This window comes from Hyperolius riggenbachi, chromosome 3 (genome assembly GCF_040937935.1).
Source record: "Hyperolius riggenbachi isolate aHypRig1 chromosome 3, aHypRig1.pri, whole genome shotgun sequence".
Taxonomy (NCBI): Eukaryota; Metazoa; Chordata; class Amphibia; order Anura; family Hyperoliidae; genus Hyperolius; species Hyperolius riggenbachi.
In genome coordinates, this window is record NC_090648.1 from 184800671 (window position 1) to 184821507 (window position 20837).

The 20837-nt window shown below is 45.7% G+C and overlaps 1 protein-coding gene across 1 annotated transcript in view; it reads left to right on the forward strand.

Moving 5' to 3' along the window:
• The first annotated feature begins 797 nt into the window (after nucleotides 1-797).
• MYEF2 (myelin expression factor 2) overlaps nucleotides 798-20837 on the forward strand; it is a 47598-nt gene continuing 27558 nt past the window's right edge. Inside the window, exons 1-6 of the mRNA XM_068275429.1 lie at nucleotides 798-1023; nucleotides 11222-11418; nucleotides 12407-12459; nucleotides 13211-13218; nucleotides 13308-13401; nucleotides 15651-15842. Of these exons, the coding sequence (XP_068131530.1) occupies nucleotides 908-1023; nucleotides 11222-11418; nucleotides 12407-12459; nucleotides 13211-13218; nucleotides 13308-13401; nucleotides 15651-15842 (660 nt within the window). The 5' untranslated portion in view covers nucleotides 798-907. The remainder of the gene's footprint in view (nucleotides 1024-11221; nucleotides 11419-12406; nucleotides 12460-13210; nucleotides 13219-13307; nucleotides 13402-15650; nucleotides 15843-20837) is intronic.

The following is a 20837-nucleotide window of genomic DNA, read 5'->3' on the forward strand; positions in this document are numbered from 1 at the left end:
CGCGTCTGATAGACGCGTTGGGAGGCAGGGCTGCAGCCGTTAGCCCTTGCCTCCAGGAAGCAAAAATCTATGACCAACTTGCGACCAAGGTTTGCGGGGGGTGGGTTGGGGGGTCAGGGACCCTCGTGCAGCCGCGGGATAGCGGCGTTTTAGCAGGGGCACACATGCCCCTGCTATATATGAGAGCTGAAGCGAGATTTAGTCTCGCTTCAGTGTCTCTTTAATCATCTCTACTGAGACACTAATTACCTCACCTGTGCATGTTTGTGGTTTCCTGCAAAACATGTACTGTTGGTGGGCCTTGCTGACAGAGTTGGGGAACTCTGCACTACACTATACATACATAGACATATGATTATGGATTGTGAGCCCCTGAAAGATAGTTAAGTGACAAGACAATATACTCTGTACAGTGCTGAGTAAGATGGCGCTATAAAGTACTAAATAATAATTTTAAATAATAATATAATGGACCATATGACCACTCAGGCAGTTATTATACATGTGAATAAATACTCAGGCAGTTATATTTTGCCTTATCTATACTGTAACAAGTCACTACGCTTTGGATATTTTGCCTTCTCCTATGCTGCACATTTTGTCCTGTTTATCAATTGACCACAATGCGAAAGCAGAAACAAGATCGGTTGAATAGCTGATTTCCATTGAAAAGTCAGGTACAACGTGTTTGCAATGGAAACAGGATGTGATTTGCATCTATTGTTCATGACCGTGTACACGCATTCCGTAGGCAATAAAGTTGTGTTGAAAGAAGAGCGGTGGGCGGTGTATGTGTTCTCGCGAGAGTGCCGGCGGATTACGCACTAGGCTCAGAGGAAGAGTTGTGGCCTTTCGGACTCTTTCTTGCAGGACGCTCGTGGTGTGACGAAGGCATCTACTGCGAACAATGGCGGACATCGATCAACGTGACGCCCTCAACAACGGCAGCGACAACAACAGCGAGTGCGACGACCAGTGCGATGCCAGCATGGCGGAGGAGAGCCATTCCAACGGCATGAAGAAGTAGGTGAAGGGAGCGAGGCGTGAAATGGCGGCCGGGGAGGGGGGAGGAGGGAGACGTGGACGGGTGGCGAGGCCACTGCCTGTTTGGCTTGTGACTGACTGGTGGCGGGTGTCAGTATCTCCCTCGCCATTCATTCATAGCTAGCGGGGTGAGGCGCAGCAGCTGCATGGGAAGATTCTCCCGCCCATACTGCGGCCTGGCGCCTCTCCCATGGCCAGGAGTGCAAATCCGTTCAATTCTTATTTCTGTGTATCAATCGGGCCACACACTTATAGATTTTCACCCAATGTTCCAAAATTCCAGAAAGGAATCTATTCAGGAGGAATTGATTCCTACCACACAGAGCTCATTGATATTTTTTTTTAAATAGATACTGCCAGGTAATCCTATTGTATATTGCTTTATCTGTAACATTGCACTGTTGGATTCAGTGCCACGCTATGGCCTATCAATCATCTGCCAACCCTACCCCCAATCGACCTAAATTATCTTCCTTGTCTGATACTTTTGATTTTTGGCCTAAATTGAAGATTTGAAGTTATCAAATCTGCAGGTCATTGAATGGGAAAATCAAGGTTTGTGTGGGCTGGGTACCCAAGGTACAATTCACCGTCAGATCTATTAGTTTCTGATTGATTTTGCAATCAGTTTTTTGGTACTTATTAACACTAAATTGATCTGAAACAATTTGGACGTCTACACACGATGCAATTTCTTGTCAGATTATCGGTCGGCTGATGGAAAATTGTACTAAGGCTTAGGGCCCGTTTCTGTGCCGAATCTGCAGTTTCCCTGCAGGCAAATTGCACGGGAAACTCTGCCATAGGGACCAGAGATGTATTATTAAAGATTTGATACTTACCCTGAGCTTCCTAAAGCACGTCTGGGTCCCTTGTTGTTCAGCTGCAATCACCCTGGTAACTGGCTCAGTCAGTTGGGGGTCTTCTGTGCATGCACTTTGTCTGGTTTTTGTGGGAGGGAGGGGGAGCCAGTGTAATCCACATTGTTTAACTATTCCTGCTCTACACACTTATTCTAGTCTTTTTAGAGGCACATACTAACCAGCAAGCTCATGGTGACCCAGAACTCATTGGGGTGTGTAAGGGACTACAATGGTCCTAAAAGCCCCCTTACTAAGATGTTAAGAAAAACAAGTTTGCTTTCCTAAAACAGAAAGAATTTGCGATAATTCAGGTTGGAGTGAGCTCGAGATGTCTCCCAGGCACCACTGCTGAATATATGCAAATTAACCATTGTACCCTTAGAAGCTAAACACACCTCCAGAACCGCTGGAATGCAATGATGTGTCAGCTTGTGAATATGTACAGAGCCGTAATAATGGTTAATTTGCATATATTCAGCAGTGGTGCCTGGGAGACATCTCGAGCTCACTCCAACCTGAATTATCGCAAATTCTTTCTGTTTTAGGAAAGCAAACTTTTGTTTTTCTTAACATCTTAGTAAGGGGGCTTTTAGGACCTTTGTAGTCCCTTACACACCCCAATGAGTTCTGGGTCACCATGAGCTTGCTGGTTAGTCTGTGCCTCTCGGATTTACAAGCCCTACTCCATAGAGCCAAATTAATCCATGCCATGCACTGATGAGGATCAAACAATCCGAAACAGTCTGTATGCATGTTGGATTATTATGGCTCTGTACATATTCACAAGCTGACACATCATTGCATTCCAGCGGTTCTGGAGGTGTGTTTAGCTTCTAAGGGTACAATGGTTAATTTGCATATATTCAGCAGTGGTGCCTGGGAGACATCTCGAGCTCACTCTAACCTGAATTATCGCAAATGCTTTCTGTTTTAGGAAAGCAAACTTTTGTTTTTCTAGTCTTTTTAGGGCCTGTTTCCACTATTCGTGAAACCGTATCGTGGTTTTCTGCAACCAATGCATGTCACTGGAATAATTGCCATTGAATGCGGTTGTGCCATTGTGGTGCGGATACGATGCACGGGGGGGGGGGGGTATGCATCTGATTTCCACGCAGCAGTAAGGGCTCTTTTACATCTAACACGTGCAGGAGCCATTCTCCTGCGCACGTTGCATAGCCTGCTGTGTCGTCAGGATGCTGCGGTGTGACGCAATCAGCGGCGGTAGTAATTAACTCGACGAGAAAACGCGGCTCCCGACGATTAAAAGCTCCTGGGTGCGTTGTTCCGCGCCGCATTGAAACGCAGCGTTGGGGGTGAAAGGTAAAATGAAAGTCTATGGACTTTCATTTTACCTTGGTTAACGACGAATTTCGACTTTGTGTTTAAAACGCAGCAAATGGGCTCTGGTGTGAAGACAGAAGACACCCGCGGCTGTCTGCAATATGGAAAAGCCGGATACAGAAAGCATCCAGCTATTGTAAACTAGCTCTTATGATTTTGTCCTATTTTTACTATAGTGTTGCTCTTCGCTTGAGGACACAATTTGTGTTATAGAAAATGGTTAAATAAAAAAAAAAAACTTGACATAGCAGCATGTGATCTGTGTGGATTTTGTAGTTTGTATGAATTTTCTAAGTTGCTTTGTGATGTCCAGTCAGCAGCCTATCTTTGGACTCTTGTGAATTACTAAGAAGTGGTTTACAGCGGTTTGTAGTGCTGTATAAAAACAAGTGCTTTTTCTTAATAGTTAAAGGGAATCTGAAGTGAAAATAAACTGATGATTTGTACAGCTAAGACATAAAACATTAGTAGAACAGATATGAGTCCCATATTGTTTCCAGAAGAGTTGAGTCCCATCTACACGGTACAATTTTCCATCAGATCAATGGATCTATTAGATAATTTCCAATTGATTTGATCGGATGGTCGATTTTTGGGTACTTGTCAATGCAAAATTGATCAGAAACAATTTGGACTTCTACACATGGTGTAATTTCTTATCAGATCACTGGTCGATCTGACGGAAAATTATACCATGTAGATGGGGCTTTAAAGGACTTGCGAGGCCAAAATCCGGCCCCCAAATGTAAAAAAAGTTATCTACCTGTATGACTTTCTAAGGCACGGAGGACGCCGTCCGCGCCCTCCGTGCCGTTCCGCCGGGTCCCCGCCTCTCAATACGACCCCGAATGGCTCCCGACCCCACGGCCAGGGTCGGGCTCTGCTGCCTGTATAAAGATGGCCGCCGACCCTGGCCGCGGCTGCGCAGCACTAGGGCCAACCCCCCGATCCACGCAACAGGCTGTTTCCTGTAGCGTGGATCGGGGGGTTGGCCCTAGTGCTGCGCAGCCGCAGTAGCGGCCATGCGGAGTGCGCAGCCGCGGCCAGGGTCGGCGGCCATCTTTATACAGGCAGCAGAGCCTGGCCGTGGGGTCGGGAGCCATTCGGGGTCGTATTGAGAGGCGGGGACCTGGCGGAACGGCACGGAGGGCGCGGACGGCGTCCTCCGTGCCTTAGAAAGTCATACAGGTAGATAACTTTTTTTACATTTGGGGGCCGGATTTTGGCCTCGGAAGTCCTTTAAGAAACTTCAATTATCTATGCAAAATAGCTTCTCTGAGCTTTCCGACCCAAACAGTCCTATTTTCTGAAGCACTAATACATCAAAGAAACAGAGACAGCTTTAGATAAGGTTTCACTGCAGGAAAGTTCAAAGGGTCATTAGCTGTGCTCTGTTTTCATAGTTTAAAATAGTCTGGCTTGTAAACTGTAAATGACAGACTTATGCAAGGTTATTAAAAGATAAAAAGCTATAAAACTGAAAATAATACTATTTCCTTTGCTACTAATGTTCTATGAATTATCTGTACTACACATACAATTCATTATATCATGAGGTTTTTGTTTCTGGCCGCAATAGCAGCATAGGGGGCGATATACAGGCTGGGAATGCGAAGAATAAAAACCGGAAGTGTTCGCCGGCGGGTCCTGGACCATCGGAGCGGAGTTGCGAGGGCACCGATCGGCTGCAGGGGGCTGAGGGAAGCCCCAGGTGAGTAAATCTCATTTTTTCCCTTTACTTTAGGTACACTTTAAACCAGGGGTCCCCAAACTTTTGCGGAGGGGCCGGAACATACATAAAATGATGTTGAAAAACATTACATTGAATCTACGTATTAATTCCTCCCCCCCCGTTAGGATCCAACAGAAAAAATGTTTTGTATGTATGTATATATGTATATGTGTATATATATATGTATATGTATATATGTATATATGTATATGTATATATGTACCGTATTTTTCGGACTATAAGACGCACTTTTTCTCCCCCAAAAGTGGGGGGGAAAAGTTACTGCGTCTTATAGTCCAAATGTAACAATTTACCTGTCTGGGCGGGCACTGTGTCAGCAGCAGCAGAGTTATCCGGAGGTGTTCCAGCATAGCAGCAGCTGCTGCAATCTGTATGCCGGTGTCCATCGTCTTGTCGCCCGAGTGGCGGCAGTGGGATCAGCTGTACATCTCCCTGGGTGGCATAGCAGCAGCCGCTGCAATCATCTGCAATGCCTATGTGTATCTGCGGCTTGTCCCCCGAGCGGCTCCAGCAGCAGCGTAATCCGCGATAACTCCCCGGGTGGCATGGCTGCAGGTGCTAAGATTGCTTATGCATGCGTCTCTTCTGCCCCGCATCAGCCGCGTGTCATTGTAATACAGGCACAGCGGGACATCTTCAGCCACGTTACTATCAGCGTCCGGCAGAGACCTCTGAACTGCTTCCTTATTGGTTCGCCACATGACCCCGGCGCACGTGCGACGCAGGTCATCAGAGGGCACCAATAAGGAAGCAGTTCAGAGGTCTCTGCCGGACGCTGATAGTAACGTGGCTGAAGATGTCCCGCTGTGCCTGTATTACAATGACACGCGGCTGATGCGGGGCAGAAGAGACGCATGCATAAGCAATCTTAGCACCTACAGCCATGCCACCCGGGGAGTTATCGCGGATTACGCTGCTGCTGGAGCCGCTCGGGGGACAAGCCGCAGATACACATAGGCATTGCAGATGATTGCAGCGGCTGCTGCTATGCCACCCAGGGAGATGTACAGCTGATCCCACTGCCGCCACTCGGGCGACAAGACGATGGACACCGGCATACAGATTGCAGCAGCAGCTGCTATGCTGGAACACCTCCGGATAACTCTGCTGCCACGAACCTCCTCATTATGGGTGAGCTTTTAGTTTAATAGTAATGGTCAATTAGTGTAGCTAGGTTCGGGGGGGGGGGAGGTGACAGGGCTTTGTGAAGTGTAGTATACTGTAGCTGGGTGGGGGGGATGCATCAGTGGTTAGTGAAGTATAGTTTAGCTGGGTGGGGGGATACATCAGTGGTTAGTGAAGTATAGTGTAGCTGGGTGGGGGGGATATACATTAGTGGTTAGTGAAGTATAGTGTAGCTGGGTGGGGGGATACATCAGTGGTTAGTGAAGTATAGTGTAGCTGGGTGGGGGGATACATCAGTGGTTAGTGAAGTATAGTGTAGCTGGGGGTGAGGTATCAGTTGTTAGTGTAGTTGGTGGGGCAGAAGTGGTTAGTGTAGCTGGGCAGTATAACTTAGAAACATCTTAGGGGGAGGTTAAAGGTCTATAGGAGACTCCTGGACCATGGAGGCACCTAGATTTAGTATTTTTTAATTTTTTCCTGGTTTTTGCCCTCTAAATCTAGGTGCGTCTTATAGTCCGGAGCGTCTTATAGTCCGAAAAATACGGTATATGTATATATGTGTGTATATATATATATGTATATATATATATACACAAATACAAACACCACTGAATAGACAGGTGGGGGCCATTAGCACCTGACCTCACTCAAGTTTAAGAAGTCGCTCTCTGTAAATAGGAAAAGGGGGACCAACCCCTCCACCCAGGGTGGATTCAAATAGTAGACACAATTTGAACAGAGGCGCCAAAGTAGGATAAAAGCATCTAAAAACCATCTAAATGGGGGACATATGGGTGGACTCATCTCCCTCGAGGTAAACCGACACAAAGACTTGAACTTGGACATGTCAAAAAGTACATTTAATGAGTAATTACAGGTTGCAACGCATTTCGCAGGTAACACTCCTGCTTCATCAGGCAAATGGAGTAAAACACACTTGTAAAGATCCAGACCAGGTATGAGCACCTCCGTAAAGCATACCCAGGTGACAACCTGCTGTTCAATTGGACTGCAGTGTCACCTGATGAACCTGAATGGAAGCCAGTGAATTACTGCTCGCTGGCTTCTACAGTATGTGGATGGGTGGTGCCAGCACTACTATTCTATATGCGGACCACTGATATTTAAAGGTGCAGTGGGCCACATCTATAAGTTATACACACCAGCGTAACAATAGGGGATGCGACCCCTGCCCCCGGGGAGGGGGGGAAGGGGCCCGCTTGGGGCCATTTTGCTGGGCAGGAGGGGTCGCAGCATAGGAGAGCGTGGCCGCAGATCGGTGGCATTCCCCCCCCCCCCCCCTCACCTTGGGGCTCTCTCTCTTCTCAGCGCTCCCCTCCGTCAATCTTTAGTGACAGCGGCGGCAGGATAACACACACCTCCTTCGCCCCGGAGGTCTCCGATGTCTAAGAGCTTCATGTCACTTCCTGTTTACACAGGAAGTGACATGAAGCACTTACTTGATTGGAGACCTCCGGGGCGAAGGAGGAATGTGTTATCTTGCCGCCGTCGCCGCTGCTGCTGCCCGCTGTCACTAAAGATTGCAGGAGGGGAGCGTTGAGAGGAGAGCCCAAGGTGAGGGGGGGGGGGAATGTCCCCCCCCCCCCTCCCCACCGATCTGCGGCCACGCTCTCCTCTTATGCTGCGACCCCCTCCTACCCCCCAAAAGTCCGAGCGGGCCCTGGGGGGGCCGGATTTTTTTTGCAGGGGGGCCTGGGGATCTCTAGTTATGCCCCTGGTTATACATTTGATGTTTGGGGGGCCAGTGAAAAAGCCTCGGCCGTATTCGTCCCGTGGGCCTTAGTTTGAGGACCACTGATTTAAACCGTATGAAAACTGATCATGCTTTGCAAAATTATCAGAATAGAATTGTAAGTGTGTGTGTGTGTGTGTGTGTGTGTGTGTGTGTGTGTGTGTGTGTGTGTGTGTGTGTGTGTGTGTGTGTGTGTGTGTGTGTGTGTGTGTGTGTGTGTGTGTGTGTGTGTGTGTAAAACATTCCCATTCATTTAAAGAGATACTTAAGCCATTGATAAAAAAAACATGTTTACTCACCTGGGGCTTCTACCAGCCCCCTGCACCCATCCCGTGCCCTCACAGTCACTCACGGATCCTCTGGCCCCCCGCCGCCAGCTAGTTTCGTTCCGCAGACAGGCTTGGCCACACGTAGCCTTTTTTGCATTCCCGTCTGCGATAGCATCCTGTGCAGGGCGCTATTGGGGAAGGGACCGTGAAGGAGACGTGTGGCCAGGCCTGTGCAGTAAGCCTGTCGACGAAACGAAACTATATATTATATATAATTTTTTTTTTTTTTTTTTTTTTTTTTTTTTTTTTTTTTTTTTTTTTTTTATCAATGGCTTAAGTATCCCTTTAACCACCCTGGCGTTCTATTAAGATTGCCAGGGTGGCTGCACAGCAGTATTTGATTTTTTTTCTTCTTTTTATATCATGTAGCTAGCCTAGTGCTAGCTACATGATTCCCCCCTCCCTGCAGAATCCCTCCCACCCTTACGATCGCCGCCGGCAATCAAACCCACCAGGAAATCCCGTTCTGAACAGGATTTCCTTTAGGGATTCCCCCGTCGCCGTGGCGACGAACGGAGTGACGTCACGGAGTCCCGAACCACCCCTCAGCGCTGCCTGGCACTGATTGGCCAGGCTGCGCACGGGGTCTCGGGGCCCTGTTACGCGGCGCATCGGCAGCGATCGTCCCCAACACACAGCTAGCAAAGTGCTAGCTGCGTGTTCAAAAAAAAAAATTTAAGAAAATCGGCCCACCAGGGCCTGAGTGGTGCCCTGCGGCGGTTATGAACAAGCTGAACTCGTCCATACCGCCAAGGAGGTTAATGGACTACTGTAGGGGGAAAAAAGAATTGAACTTTGAAATAAGTCAGTAGGTATACGCTCCATGCTTTGGAGATTTCCCCGATCCTCTATGACCCGGCCGGGGCCCTCTTCATCTTTACAGCCTCTCTCCCTTTGGTGCTAGTTTACTTTAGGGGACCTGGCAGGAAACCTTGTAGGGAAATTCAGCTAATATGGTTGGGAGGATGGCACCCTCTTGTACTCCTAGATTTAAGATGGGTAGTAGTAAACTACGCCCACATCGCTTTGTGCTCTAGATGGTGCTGTGATTGGAGAACTTTTCTCTATGAAGTTTTCCACTGGATCCCCTAAACCAGGGGTCCCCAACCTTTTCCGGACCGGGGACCACTTTCTGACCAAATTTTCCCTAGTGGACAGTGTCGTGCGCAGCCGGTTACCGGGGAAGGGGGGGGGGGTTGGGTTGCGGTGGCATAGCTAGCATAGTTGCCCCAGTATAGGGGCGGCGGCCGCTTGTTCTCTTGGATTCCCCCGTAGCATCTCTCCTCTTAGCAGCATCTCGTATTACAACAGCGTGGCGGTTGTAAGGAGGGGAGGCCTCCTGTAGCGGCGATATATCGCCGTTACCATGGGAACTGCTGCCCTGCTTCCTTCCCTCCTTACAGCAGCCGCAAGACTCGCTGCTGTAATACGAGATGCTGCCACGGGGAAATCTGAGAACAAGCGGCCGCCCGCTCTTAAAGGATACCCGAGGTGACATGTGACATAATGAGATAGACGTGTATGTACAGTGCCTAGCACACAAATAACTATGCTGTGTTCCTTTTTTTTTCTTTCTCTGCCTGAAAGAGTTAAATATCAGGTATGTAAGTGGCTGACGCAGTCCTGACTCAGACAGGAAGTGACTACAGTGTGACCCTCACTGATAAGAAATTCCCTTTTTTTTAACCTCTTTCATGCTCTCAGAAGCCATTTTCTGCTAGGAAAGTGTTTTATAGTTCGAATTTCTTATCAGTGAGGGTCACACTGTAGTCACTTCCTGACTGAGTCAGCCACTTGCATACCTTATATTTAACTCTTTCAGGCAGAGAAATAAAAAAAGGAACACGGCATAGTTATTTGTGTGCTAGGCACTGTACATACACCTCTATCTCATCATGTCACATGACAGTTCGGGTATCCTTTAAGATAACAGGAGGGGGGGGGGGGGGGGTTGGGATGAGGGACCGGCAGTGGGCCGCGGCGCGGTGGTTGGGGACCCCTGCCCTAAACTATACTAGCTATGCCATCATGTGCATGCACAGAGTGCTCCCGGCTGTGCACAATACAGCCTGACTTCGGCGACCTGGGCTCAGCTGCCACGGAGGAATTAGAGCATATGGAAGCCGTGGGCATGTGGACTGCACCTAATATACCTGCCTGCTCCCCATTTTTAGTAAACTGTTCAACTCTGGTATGCTTTAACTTTTTTTCTCCTGAGTTTTCTCTAAGGTGAGGTTTTCACACACATCAATAAATGTTTTTTTGAGAAAATATTCACTTTTCAATTGTAAAATGCTGAAAAGTTGTTTCAAAGAGAAGTTGAAAAATAATCTCCTAGGAGAAAACTTATGAGAAAGTGTATTGCGTATTGTCCATAATGTCCAAAAATAATCACATGGGAGAAATTGTGCCGGTTTGCTGCACTGTCAAATGTGAACATAGCCTTGCTTTGAGGGTACCTATAACCAACTATGGAAGGATTTAGGAATAACAGCGCTTCAAAATGTACTACCTTTTGGTTTAAAGGGAGCAAAAGTAATTAGACAATTAACTCCAAAATTTATGAGAAGGCGTGGGCAATTTATCAATGATTAAATCACACCCCAAGGCAAAGCTACCATGTTCATGCTGGCAGGGCTGTGGAGTTGGAATCGAGGAGTCTGAGTCGGGGCAATTTTGGGCACCGGGAGTCGGAGTCGTTGATTTCATCAACCGGAGTCGGATGATTTTTGTACAAAATCCACAGCCCTGTTAAGTATTAGACTAAGGAGTCAGAGCCATATTGAGTACCCGGAGTTGGAGTTGAAGTCTGAGTCGTGGTTTCATAAACGTCGGAGTCGGAAAATTTTTGTACCGACTCCACAGCCCTGCATGCTGGATCCACATACCCCCATTTGTGGTCTTGCTTTCCCTGTTGCCTCGTCCTCCATTTTTGCATGTTTTCACTGCATTTCTTATACTAGTATACTTTGGACCTGTGTGAAAGTTGTATACCAATGTATCTGTTGCACAGGGACCATGATGAATCAAAAGAAGACAAATCCTCACTCAAAGAGAAGTCTGGAAACAGAAAGGCAAGCAGATTCCATCCTTACGGAAAAGAGAAAGGACCCGGGGAAAAGAAGGGCCAAAGCCGAAATAGGGTGTTTATCAGCAACATTCCATATGATATGAAGTGGCAAGCTATCAAAGACCTCATGAGGGAGAAAGGTAAGTGTAGGCTGCTGTAGTTTCCCAGAAGAGAACTTATTTAGTATCCCCCAACCATTTTGAAATTCATTTTACTACAGACACATGGGTTGTCTCAGGTAAAATCCTGTACATTATCATTTTGTCTGATAATCAGGGAAGTGTCTGCATGCTGTTTAGTGCAGCTGTACTGTGTTGTATTACAGGCTAATAGCCAGCTCTGAGATGTATGGTCCTAAAACTGCTGTTTCAAAGCAGTGAGTGCTTGTTTGCACAACAGATTAATATTGCAGGAGATAATGTTGGTGACTTGTTCAATGGCAAAGACTGTCTTGCAGTTTTTGTATAGTGCCTGTTGTATTTGTGAAATTGGCTTAACATCCAATGATACAAAAATTGGGCTGGGAACCTACAAGGTTTTCTTTTGGAAATAGCTAAAGTCTCTAAAATACACAACTTGGCTTCATGGTAGTGTGTTTTAACACTGTAATATCAGTAATTTTCCTTGGTGCCTCTGTTGTAAGGTGACATGACTATTTGGTTTTATTCACTGCATTTCTTTGATTGTAGTCAATTGTGAAATCCATTGACTTGTTCATTTGGATCTTAAGACAATTTTACTCTTGAAGACATTCAGGTAGAAAGTCACCTTAAAACAGTTGTTGTGAGCTGGATGGTCACTTTTTTTATTGCTATGTTTAATTTTGAACTAGTTGATCAAGGTACTAGTTCCATATCTGAATGTGTTCAACTATATCCTATCCAAATGCTACATCTGGCATTAAGGTGCAAATGGTATAGGGTATTGCTCTTGACAACGTGGCTGCTTCACAGTCCTGAAAATGAGCAAAATGATGTAGTCAATGAAAGGCGCTATGTTGGTTCTGTGTTTGATTGTTGGTGAATTATAGGTCATTTTGTTTTGTAGACCTGTGCACAGGGCACAGTAAAAGATACTGGTGTTAAATGCTTTGTCTCTTGGTATTTTCCCTTTGTATGTCTTATGTAGTTGGTGAGGTTACATACGTGGAGCTCTTTAAGGATGCTGAAGGAAAATCAAGGGTAAGTGCCGTGGGCTACCATCTGCTAGAGGTGTAAAGTGCCTCAGTGGTTTTCTGTATTACTGTACAAGTATTTGAAAAGTAAGTTTCATTTTCTTACACTGCAGTCTGAATGCTCTAAAGGTCACACTATATTATTCATCCAAATTATGAGGTTGAAAGTGACTTAACTGCATTTCCAAACGTTTGCTTGCTCAATTCTTGTAAGTTTGCTGCTAAAAGCTCAATGCAGACGTCAGTCAGGTTTTGAATACACTTCACTGGCACATCTGACAGTGTTCCTTGGATTGTACTGAATTTGTCTCGAATATATTTTTTGAAATGCCTGTTGTGGCTTGCAGGGCTGCTCCACTGTCAGTGCTGTAAACGTTTTGAATCATTGAATTAGACCCATTACTTGAAAATGAATTATCTTGTTAAGGCTTCCATTATTTTTCTGATGAGACAAATGAGTTATTGGACATGGTGATGGAAGTCTAATTTGCATCATGGTTTTGTTTTATGGAACTTAATATATAAAAATGCCTTTTTTGGGCGAAAAAGTTGTCCTTTTACTGTATGGCTGGCCATTTTAGACAGTAGAATATTCCATTTTCTAATCTGACTTTTAGGATGCTTTCCTTTTTTGATTGCTAAATATTTCATTGTGAATTTGTCTGAGCTATCCAGTAATTTGTTGTAGGTTCATACTAATTTGTTTTTTCAATTTTATTTTTTTGAATTTTCTCCCCATGTGGTGATGTGGCTTATAGGGCTGTGGGTAAGTGTTTCTTCATATCGTCCATTCAGTTTTTACACTGGTACGTGCTTAGTGTAGTCAATATCTTATTTTGGCCTTTTCTATTGCAGTGTGGTGGAATTTAAAGACAATGAGTTTGTGCAGAAGGCCTTGGAAGTTATGAACAAGCATGACCTAAATGGACGACCCCTTAACATCAAAGCGGTAAGTATTGACTGCGTGCTACTTCAGTTAGGGATCCAGAGCTGGACGCTAGTCCTGTAAAAGATTAACCAAAATAATATACAGGGGAAGAGGGGGAAAAAACAGCTCAGTGCATAAGAATCCATACCAAACAGGATTTACACACAAGGTGCCACAATATTGTAAACTGATATACATTAAACACAAAATAAAAAATTAGGCTCTGTTCACTCTGTCTTAAAAAAAAAAGTTCAGTTTACCCGATCCGTTCACATCCGTCTGTTTATAACGGACCAGCTTTGTCCTGCCAAATGGAATTAAAATATGGGGGTTCCAAAAATACTGAAGTTGCTAATGAGGAATGCTTAATTCATTAAAGTTACATGTATTGATTCCATAAAACCAAGATGAAGCAGTCAGATATTGATTGAAAAAGACAGGTATTTTATATACAGTAAATGCAAACAGTGTAAAGGTTAATTGGAAACCAATTGATGTGGTAAGATGAGTTTTAAGTAATGCTCAGTAGGGATTGAAAAAGGTGCAACTGCAAAAAAACAAAAAAAACAAAAACACCCCGAGATCTATAAAAAAGTGCTGTAAACAGTGTTTTCAAGTAAGACAGGATGAAAGTGCAAACCAGTAGAGACCAACATGGAAAGCTTAGGTTAGTGATCCAGTCAATCTGCACTGAAGGGAAGCTTTACCATGGTGAACAACCTGATTGGGAACTGGATGGAATACAGAGCAGATAGGGGAACCACTGGCAATTGCTGGAGTCAGCAAAATTTGTGTTTATCTTTACAATCCCCAGTGAAGAAATGGCAACCTCTAGGGATGCGTACCAAGACATTATACATAATCTGGTCTTCAGCAGGTCTTCCACCGTCATTATTTAAGTATGTTTCCAATAAAGAAGTAATGTGTGAAAAATAAAATGCTCCTTCACCATTTCCATTGGAAGTAAAAGGGTACTTATGCTAGATGCTGCTGTCAAATGCACTTGATTTATCAACCGCAAGTGGGACCACCTCAATAAAAGCAGGCAGTTTGGTATTTTGCTGGTCTGGAGCATTCAGATGTGTTAATGTCAATGGTAAGGAGGAAAGACATCGGCAGTGATCTTAAAGAAGTAACTGTTGCTGCGCATCTGTCTGGTATGGGTTTAATGTAATAAAGATTGTTCACAAGTTTAAGAACACCTAAAGAGAACCCGAGCTGGGTTTGAACAATGTGATCTGCATAGTGAGCCTGGATCTGCCTATACAGCCCGGCTTCTGTTGGTATTCCAAACCCCCCTAAGGTCCCCCTGCACTCTGCAATCCCTGATAAATCACAGCCGTGCTGTCGACACACAGCGTGTCACAGCAGCTGTGTTTTTTCTCTATAGTGTCAGTCTGCTGCTCTCCCCACCTCTTGCAGAACTCCGGTCCCCGCCTGCCTCCCTTCCCTCCTCGCTGATTAGAGGGAAAGGAGGGGGGCAGGGACCGGAGCTCTGCAGGAGGTGGGGGAGCAGCCGAGACTGACACTACAGATGTAAACACAGCCACACAGCGCGGCTGTGATCTGTCTGATTTCAGAGTGCAGGGGGACATTAGGGGGGTTTGGAATACCAACAGAGGCTGGGCTGTATAGGCAGATCCAGCCTCTGTATTCAGATCACATTCTTCAAACCCAGCTCGGGTTCTCTTTTTAAGACCAGTGGTCCTCAAACTAAGGACCGCGGGCCGATTGTGGCCCCCTGAGGCTTTTTTACCGCCCCCCCCCCCCTCCCCCCCACACACACACAAATTGCATTACCTATAGATGCGGTCAGCTACATGTTGAAATATTGGTGGTCCGCATATAAAATAGCAGCGCTGGCACCACCCATCCACATGGAAGCCAGAAAGCAGTCATTCACTGGTTTACAATCAAATTCCACATCAGTGGACCTGGGTATGCTTCACTGTCTGGTCCGCAAAGACTTCTACATTGTTTTATGTATACTCCAGCCCCCCCAGCAGTCTGAAGTACGTTGACTCGCCCTTCGACCCAAATTGTTTGGGGACCCCTGCTTAAGACAGTTGCCAATCTTCCCACGAGTGGACCTCCTTACACAGGTTTGCAAAGTTGCATCCAAAAGTAGGATTAAACTGCAAATTGAACACTCTTGCTTACCTCCTGCTAGGTAGAGGAGTACTGATGTTATAGTTCTTCTTTGACATTGCAGCAGTACAAGGGTATGTATGTATATGTTCATGATTAACATATTTGTATGTCTTTGACAGGATCCAGAGGGAGAACATGCTCGAAGAGTTCTGCAGCGTACAGGAGGGCAGTTTCCTGGGGGTCATAACCCTGACATGGGGCCTGCTATATTAAACCTTCCACCTTCAATTGTTAATAATCCCAATATACCACCAGAGATAATCAGTGCTCTTAGAGGTGGCAGACTTGGAACAACAGTTTTTGTTGCAAATGTAAGTTGCTTTAAATGGTTTTTTGTTTGTTTTTTTTTGTCTGCCGCCCCCTTCTCCACACACTCACTCACACACTCACACACTCACTCACTCACTCACTCACTTTAACCCACTGCCAGACGCCTAATGCTGGTGGGAGCACCGCCTAACGCCAGATAGCGTCACGTCCTGGAGGCATAGATTAGCAGGGAACGTGTGCATTTCCTGCAGTGACATCAGTGAACAGCCTGGCAGCTGAGATCAGAGCTGACAAGCTGTTAAGAAACAACTGTATTGTTATTTGTGCATCTGCGATCTAGCGCAATGCTGTACAGTGGACAGTTTTCACCCAGCTGTCCCCAGGAGTGGCACACAGCCTAATCCCACTAATAGGCTGATGCCTATGAGAGGTGATTGCCTGGCCACAAGGTACGGTAATGGCCTGGTCACAAGGTGGGGGGGTGTAAGCCTGTGGTCCTCAAAAGGTTACGGGCTCGTTTCCACTATTGCGAATCGGACGCATGCAGATTCGCACATGTAATGCAAGTGGATGGGCCTGTTTCCACTGTAGCGTTGTTGAGATGCGTTTTTTTTTTTTCAGCGGTGAAAAAACTCAAGAGCTGCAGAATTCGCCTGCAATAGTGGAAACGAGCCCTGAGATGTATTCAAAAAATTTGTGCGGTGGGGTTGTGGCTTTTCAGTTTTTCAGAAAAAAAAAGTGACAGATTAACATTATGTGCTTCTAATATTTTGATGCACTGTATAGTTGAATGTTATAGGGTCGGGATTTGGACATATACAAACCCAGGGAAGCCTCTGCGTGGCATAGAGGGCTGCAAAATCATGCAATTTTTTTCCCCTTTTCTTACGGAGGCCTCTGCTTTTTTTTTTTTTTTTCACAAGTGTTTTATTACATTTTCCAATAAACCATAACAGCTGAAACGACCTTTCCAAATGAAGGTATCATATGAGACATGTAGGTGTTACATCTGGAAACCATCCCTCCTCCCCCCACCCCTCCCCCCCTCTGCCCACCCCTTGGTCACTCCTGCTTGATATGTTTAAAGTCTAATTGCGTAAGTCCTAGTATCTGCTAATAAGGTCTTTCATGGTCAAGTACGTTGAAGGTGCCTCAAGCCCGAACTTTTAGTCTGCCTAGAGAGCCCAATAGGTCTGCTTTAGCATACCATGAGGTATATCTGAAGGGTTGCATTAGATGATGTAGGTCTGGGTCTGACATTGTATGCAACAAGAAGGGCTTCCATCTGTTGAAGAATTTTTTTGTTCCTTTATCCAAGTTCATTGTTGCGTCCAGTTTTTCCATAAGCATTAGATGCCTTAGTTCCTCAGTAACGTCCCAAAGTGTGGGAGGTGTAGGATATATCCACCTATTAAAGATCGTTTTCCTTGCTGCCAACATTGTTATATGTATAATGTCCTGCAGCTTCGCAGGTTGAGCTGATCCGTTCTCCACAGGAGTAGCATTGAATAGGAGGAGCATCGGTTCCTTAATTATGGTACTTTTACCCATTTTGCCTGCAAATGTACATACTGTGTCCCAGAAAGCTTGGATTGAGGGGCAGTCCCATATGCAATGGACCATATTGGCTTGGGGGTGGCCACACTTGGGGCAATGGTTCAGATACCCTGGTCTCGGTGTCTTATAGATTATATTAAAGGCGTATTTAGCCTTGTTGATCAGTAACAGGTGGGATTCCCTCCATTTTTCGCTTACTATTACTTTTCTCACCAAGTTATTGCCCTCCAGTATAATTTTTTCTAAGTTTGGGATCTGGAATGTTCTTGTCCAGCTGCTCATGTTATGAACTGCCTTCTCTTCCATCCCTATTGCTGCAATAGATTTTTGGATCTCCGAGAGGGATAGCCTCTCTCCCCTTGGCTTTAGGAAAAGATCAAATGGTAGAATTTCTGCTATTGAGGCTATGCTTTGCAAGTTAGCCCTAACGTATGACCGGATTTGGTTGTAAATAAGAAAATCTGATTTTGGTATACCATAGTTTTGGGATAACTCTCTCAGGGTCAAGAGCCTATGCTCCCGGAGATCCAGTAGGTTGCCCAATTTGGTGACCCCTTTTTCTGCCCAAACTGTATAATGTTCATGAAGGGAGCCCGGTTTAAAGCCCGGATTTCCTCCAAGGGGCATATATTTCGAAATCTTCCAGGGGAGATGAAATAGCTTACGTATTTCCCTCCAAGTTAGAAGGGTGTCTCTATAAATCACATTATACTTAAGACGGAGTGGTAGGGAGGACCATCCTGTGTGCAATAGGCCGGTAAGCTCCCACGGTTCCGCTACCTGGCTTTCTAACTCTATGTTTGAAAAGTGGCCTGTATTGGCAATCCAGTCTCTGACATGGCGGAACATGCATGCTAAATTATATTTTCTGATGTTTGGAAAGCTCATGCCCCCCATCTCTTTCGGGAGTTGTAGTCTTGTCAGGCATATGCGAGTGCGTTTACCCCTCCACAGGAATTTAGTGAATGTAGTGTTTAAGGCTCTGATATCTTTGTGCTTTAGCAGGAGAGGAATGACCTGCATAGGGTATAGCAATCTCCCAAAGCTAATCATTTTAATTAGCGCTGCTCTTCCAGTAACCCCTAATGGGATTTCCTTCCAGCCTTGGATTTGGTCAATTATGGATTTAATAAGCGGGGAGAAGTTACGTGTGTACAGGGAATTCGGGTCTCTGCCTATGTCTATCCCTAGGTACTTAATTTTTTCTTTTGCAACTTGCAGTCCTAGCCCTTTAACAGATTCATGGTCTGCGAATTTGGAGAGCATTAGCAGTTCGGATTTGGCTGCATTAATTTTAAATCCTGAGTGGCGACCTACTTCCTCCATAATTTCTAAAGCTCTTGGTAATTGCTGAATTGGATCTGAAAGGAAGAGTAGGAGGTCATCTGCAAATAGGGCCTGCACTACTCTCCTATCACCTAAGCGTATGCCATCCAGGTTGTTATGTAAGAGCCTAGCCATGGGTTCCAGGGAGATATTGAACAGAAGGGGTGACAAGGGGCACCCCTGTCTAGTGCCTCTGTGCAGTAAGAGGGGGCGAGAGAGGAAGCCCTGCGTGAATATCCGAGCTTGAGGAGATTTGTACATGGATTGAAACATAGTGAGGAATGACCCCTGAAATCCCATTTTAAGGAGGACTGCCTCAATCCAGCTCCATCTAACAGCGTCAAACGCTTTTTCTGCGTCGAAAGTTACCAGGGCACAATTTTTGTGCATTTTAGGGTATGCTTTAACTTGTTCAAGTACTAGAAGTACTTTTCTAATGTTGGTGACTGCTGCTCTCCCTCTGATAAAGCCTACTTGCTCCCCACTAATTAGTTTAGGCATGATTTCTGCTAACCTGTCAGCCATTATTTTAGAGAGCAACTTTGTGTCCTGATTGATTAAGGAAACTGGGCGGTAGGATCCTGGGTTTTGTGGATCCTTCCCCGCCTTGAGAAGTAATTTAATGTAGGCTTCGTTTCCTGTTCCCAGGAAACCTTTGCCCTTTAGTGTCGTGCTGTATACCCTTTGAAGTATTGGGGATATCTCGTCGCGCATAATTTTGTAGAACTCCCCTGGGAGCCCATCTGGGCCTGGTGCTTTATGGTTGGCTAAGTTCTTTATGGTTGCTTTAATTTCCCCCTCAGTGATATCTGCATTAAGGCCTTCTACCTCTTCCTGAGTAAGTTTAGGTAATTTTATCCTCCCCAAGATATTTTGAATGCCCTCAGCGTCTACTTCCCCAGCGTCAGCATATAGTGCCTCATAAAATCGTCTGAATCGCTCGTTTACTTGTTTCGGATAGTATATCAGGCTTCCTCCCTCGTCCCTGATGGCATGTATTTCTGTAGGTGCATAATGACCCCGCGCCATAAAAGCTAGAATGCGCCCTGCCTTACTGCCATGTTTATGATATTTCAACTCTGTGTATGATCTGGACATCGCTTCTTTGTCCTTAAACCATTTGTCTGAGTTTGCTTTAGCCGAAAGCCAGTCAGTTTTTGTCTGTGTATTTGGGGATAGCTTGTATTTCCTAAAGGCCTCTCTGACCCGCAGAGTTGCCTCCATGTATTTCTTAGATGTTTCCTTTTTTTTTGCACTCACATATGCCATTATGCGGCCTCTTAGGACTGCCTTAGCAGTGTCCCAAAAGAGAAGGGGGGTTGCCTTATGATCTTTGTTGTCTTCGCTGTATTCGAACCACCATCCCTTAAGCAGCGCATGGAATCCTTCATCGCCGTGAAGGAAGGATGGAAGCCTCCAGATTATGTCAGTGCCCTTCTGGGTCATTTCCTGTATGTCCAAGATTGCCGGGGCGTGATCAGAGATCACTATATCCCCAATTTCAGCCTCCTTTATTCTATTTATTAGGCGCTCGTTCACAAAGACATAATCTAGACGGGAGAAGGTCCCATGCACTGCCGAGTGGAATGAGTATTCCCGATCATATGGATGTGTATATCTCCACGTGTCAGTCAGCTGCATTGTGGTTTGGAATTTGGCTAGAGGGGTTACTCTATACCCTGGGTGGTGTCTAGCATGGTTTCCTCCTGATCTATCCTCATCTGTATGCATTACTGTGTTCCAGTCCCCTCCTATTATGAGATTGTTGGGCATCGCTTTTGTTAACTGCCATTGTAGGCCCTGCAAGAACTGGCTCGTGCCTAAATTTGGGCCGTATATATTAAAGATTGTAACCGTGTCTCCTGGCATGGAAAGCTTTATTCCTAAACATCTCCCCTCTTCATCTGACCAAAGAAACTCTGATTTCGCTCGAGCCGTCTTACTAATAAGAGTCAAGACTCCTGCTTTGCGGTTCGGTGCCGGAGATTCGTACGCCTCAGCTACCCAGCTTTTCCGCATTAGTTTTACCTCCCCCAGTTTGAGGTGTTTCCTGCAATATCGCCACATCCGCGTGCAGTTTCTTTAGATGGCGCAGGACCTGCGATCTCTTTGATGGGGATCGCAGGCCCTTCACATTCCATGACACAACCTTA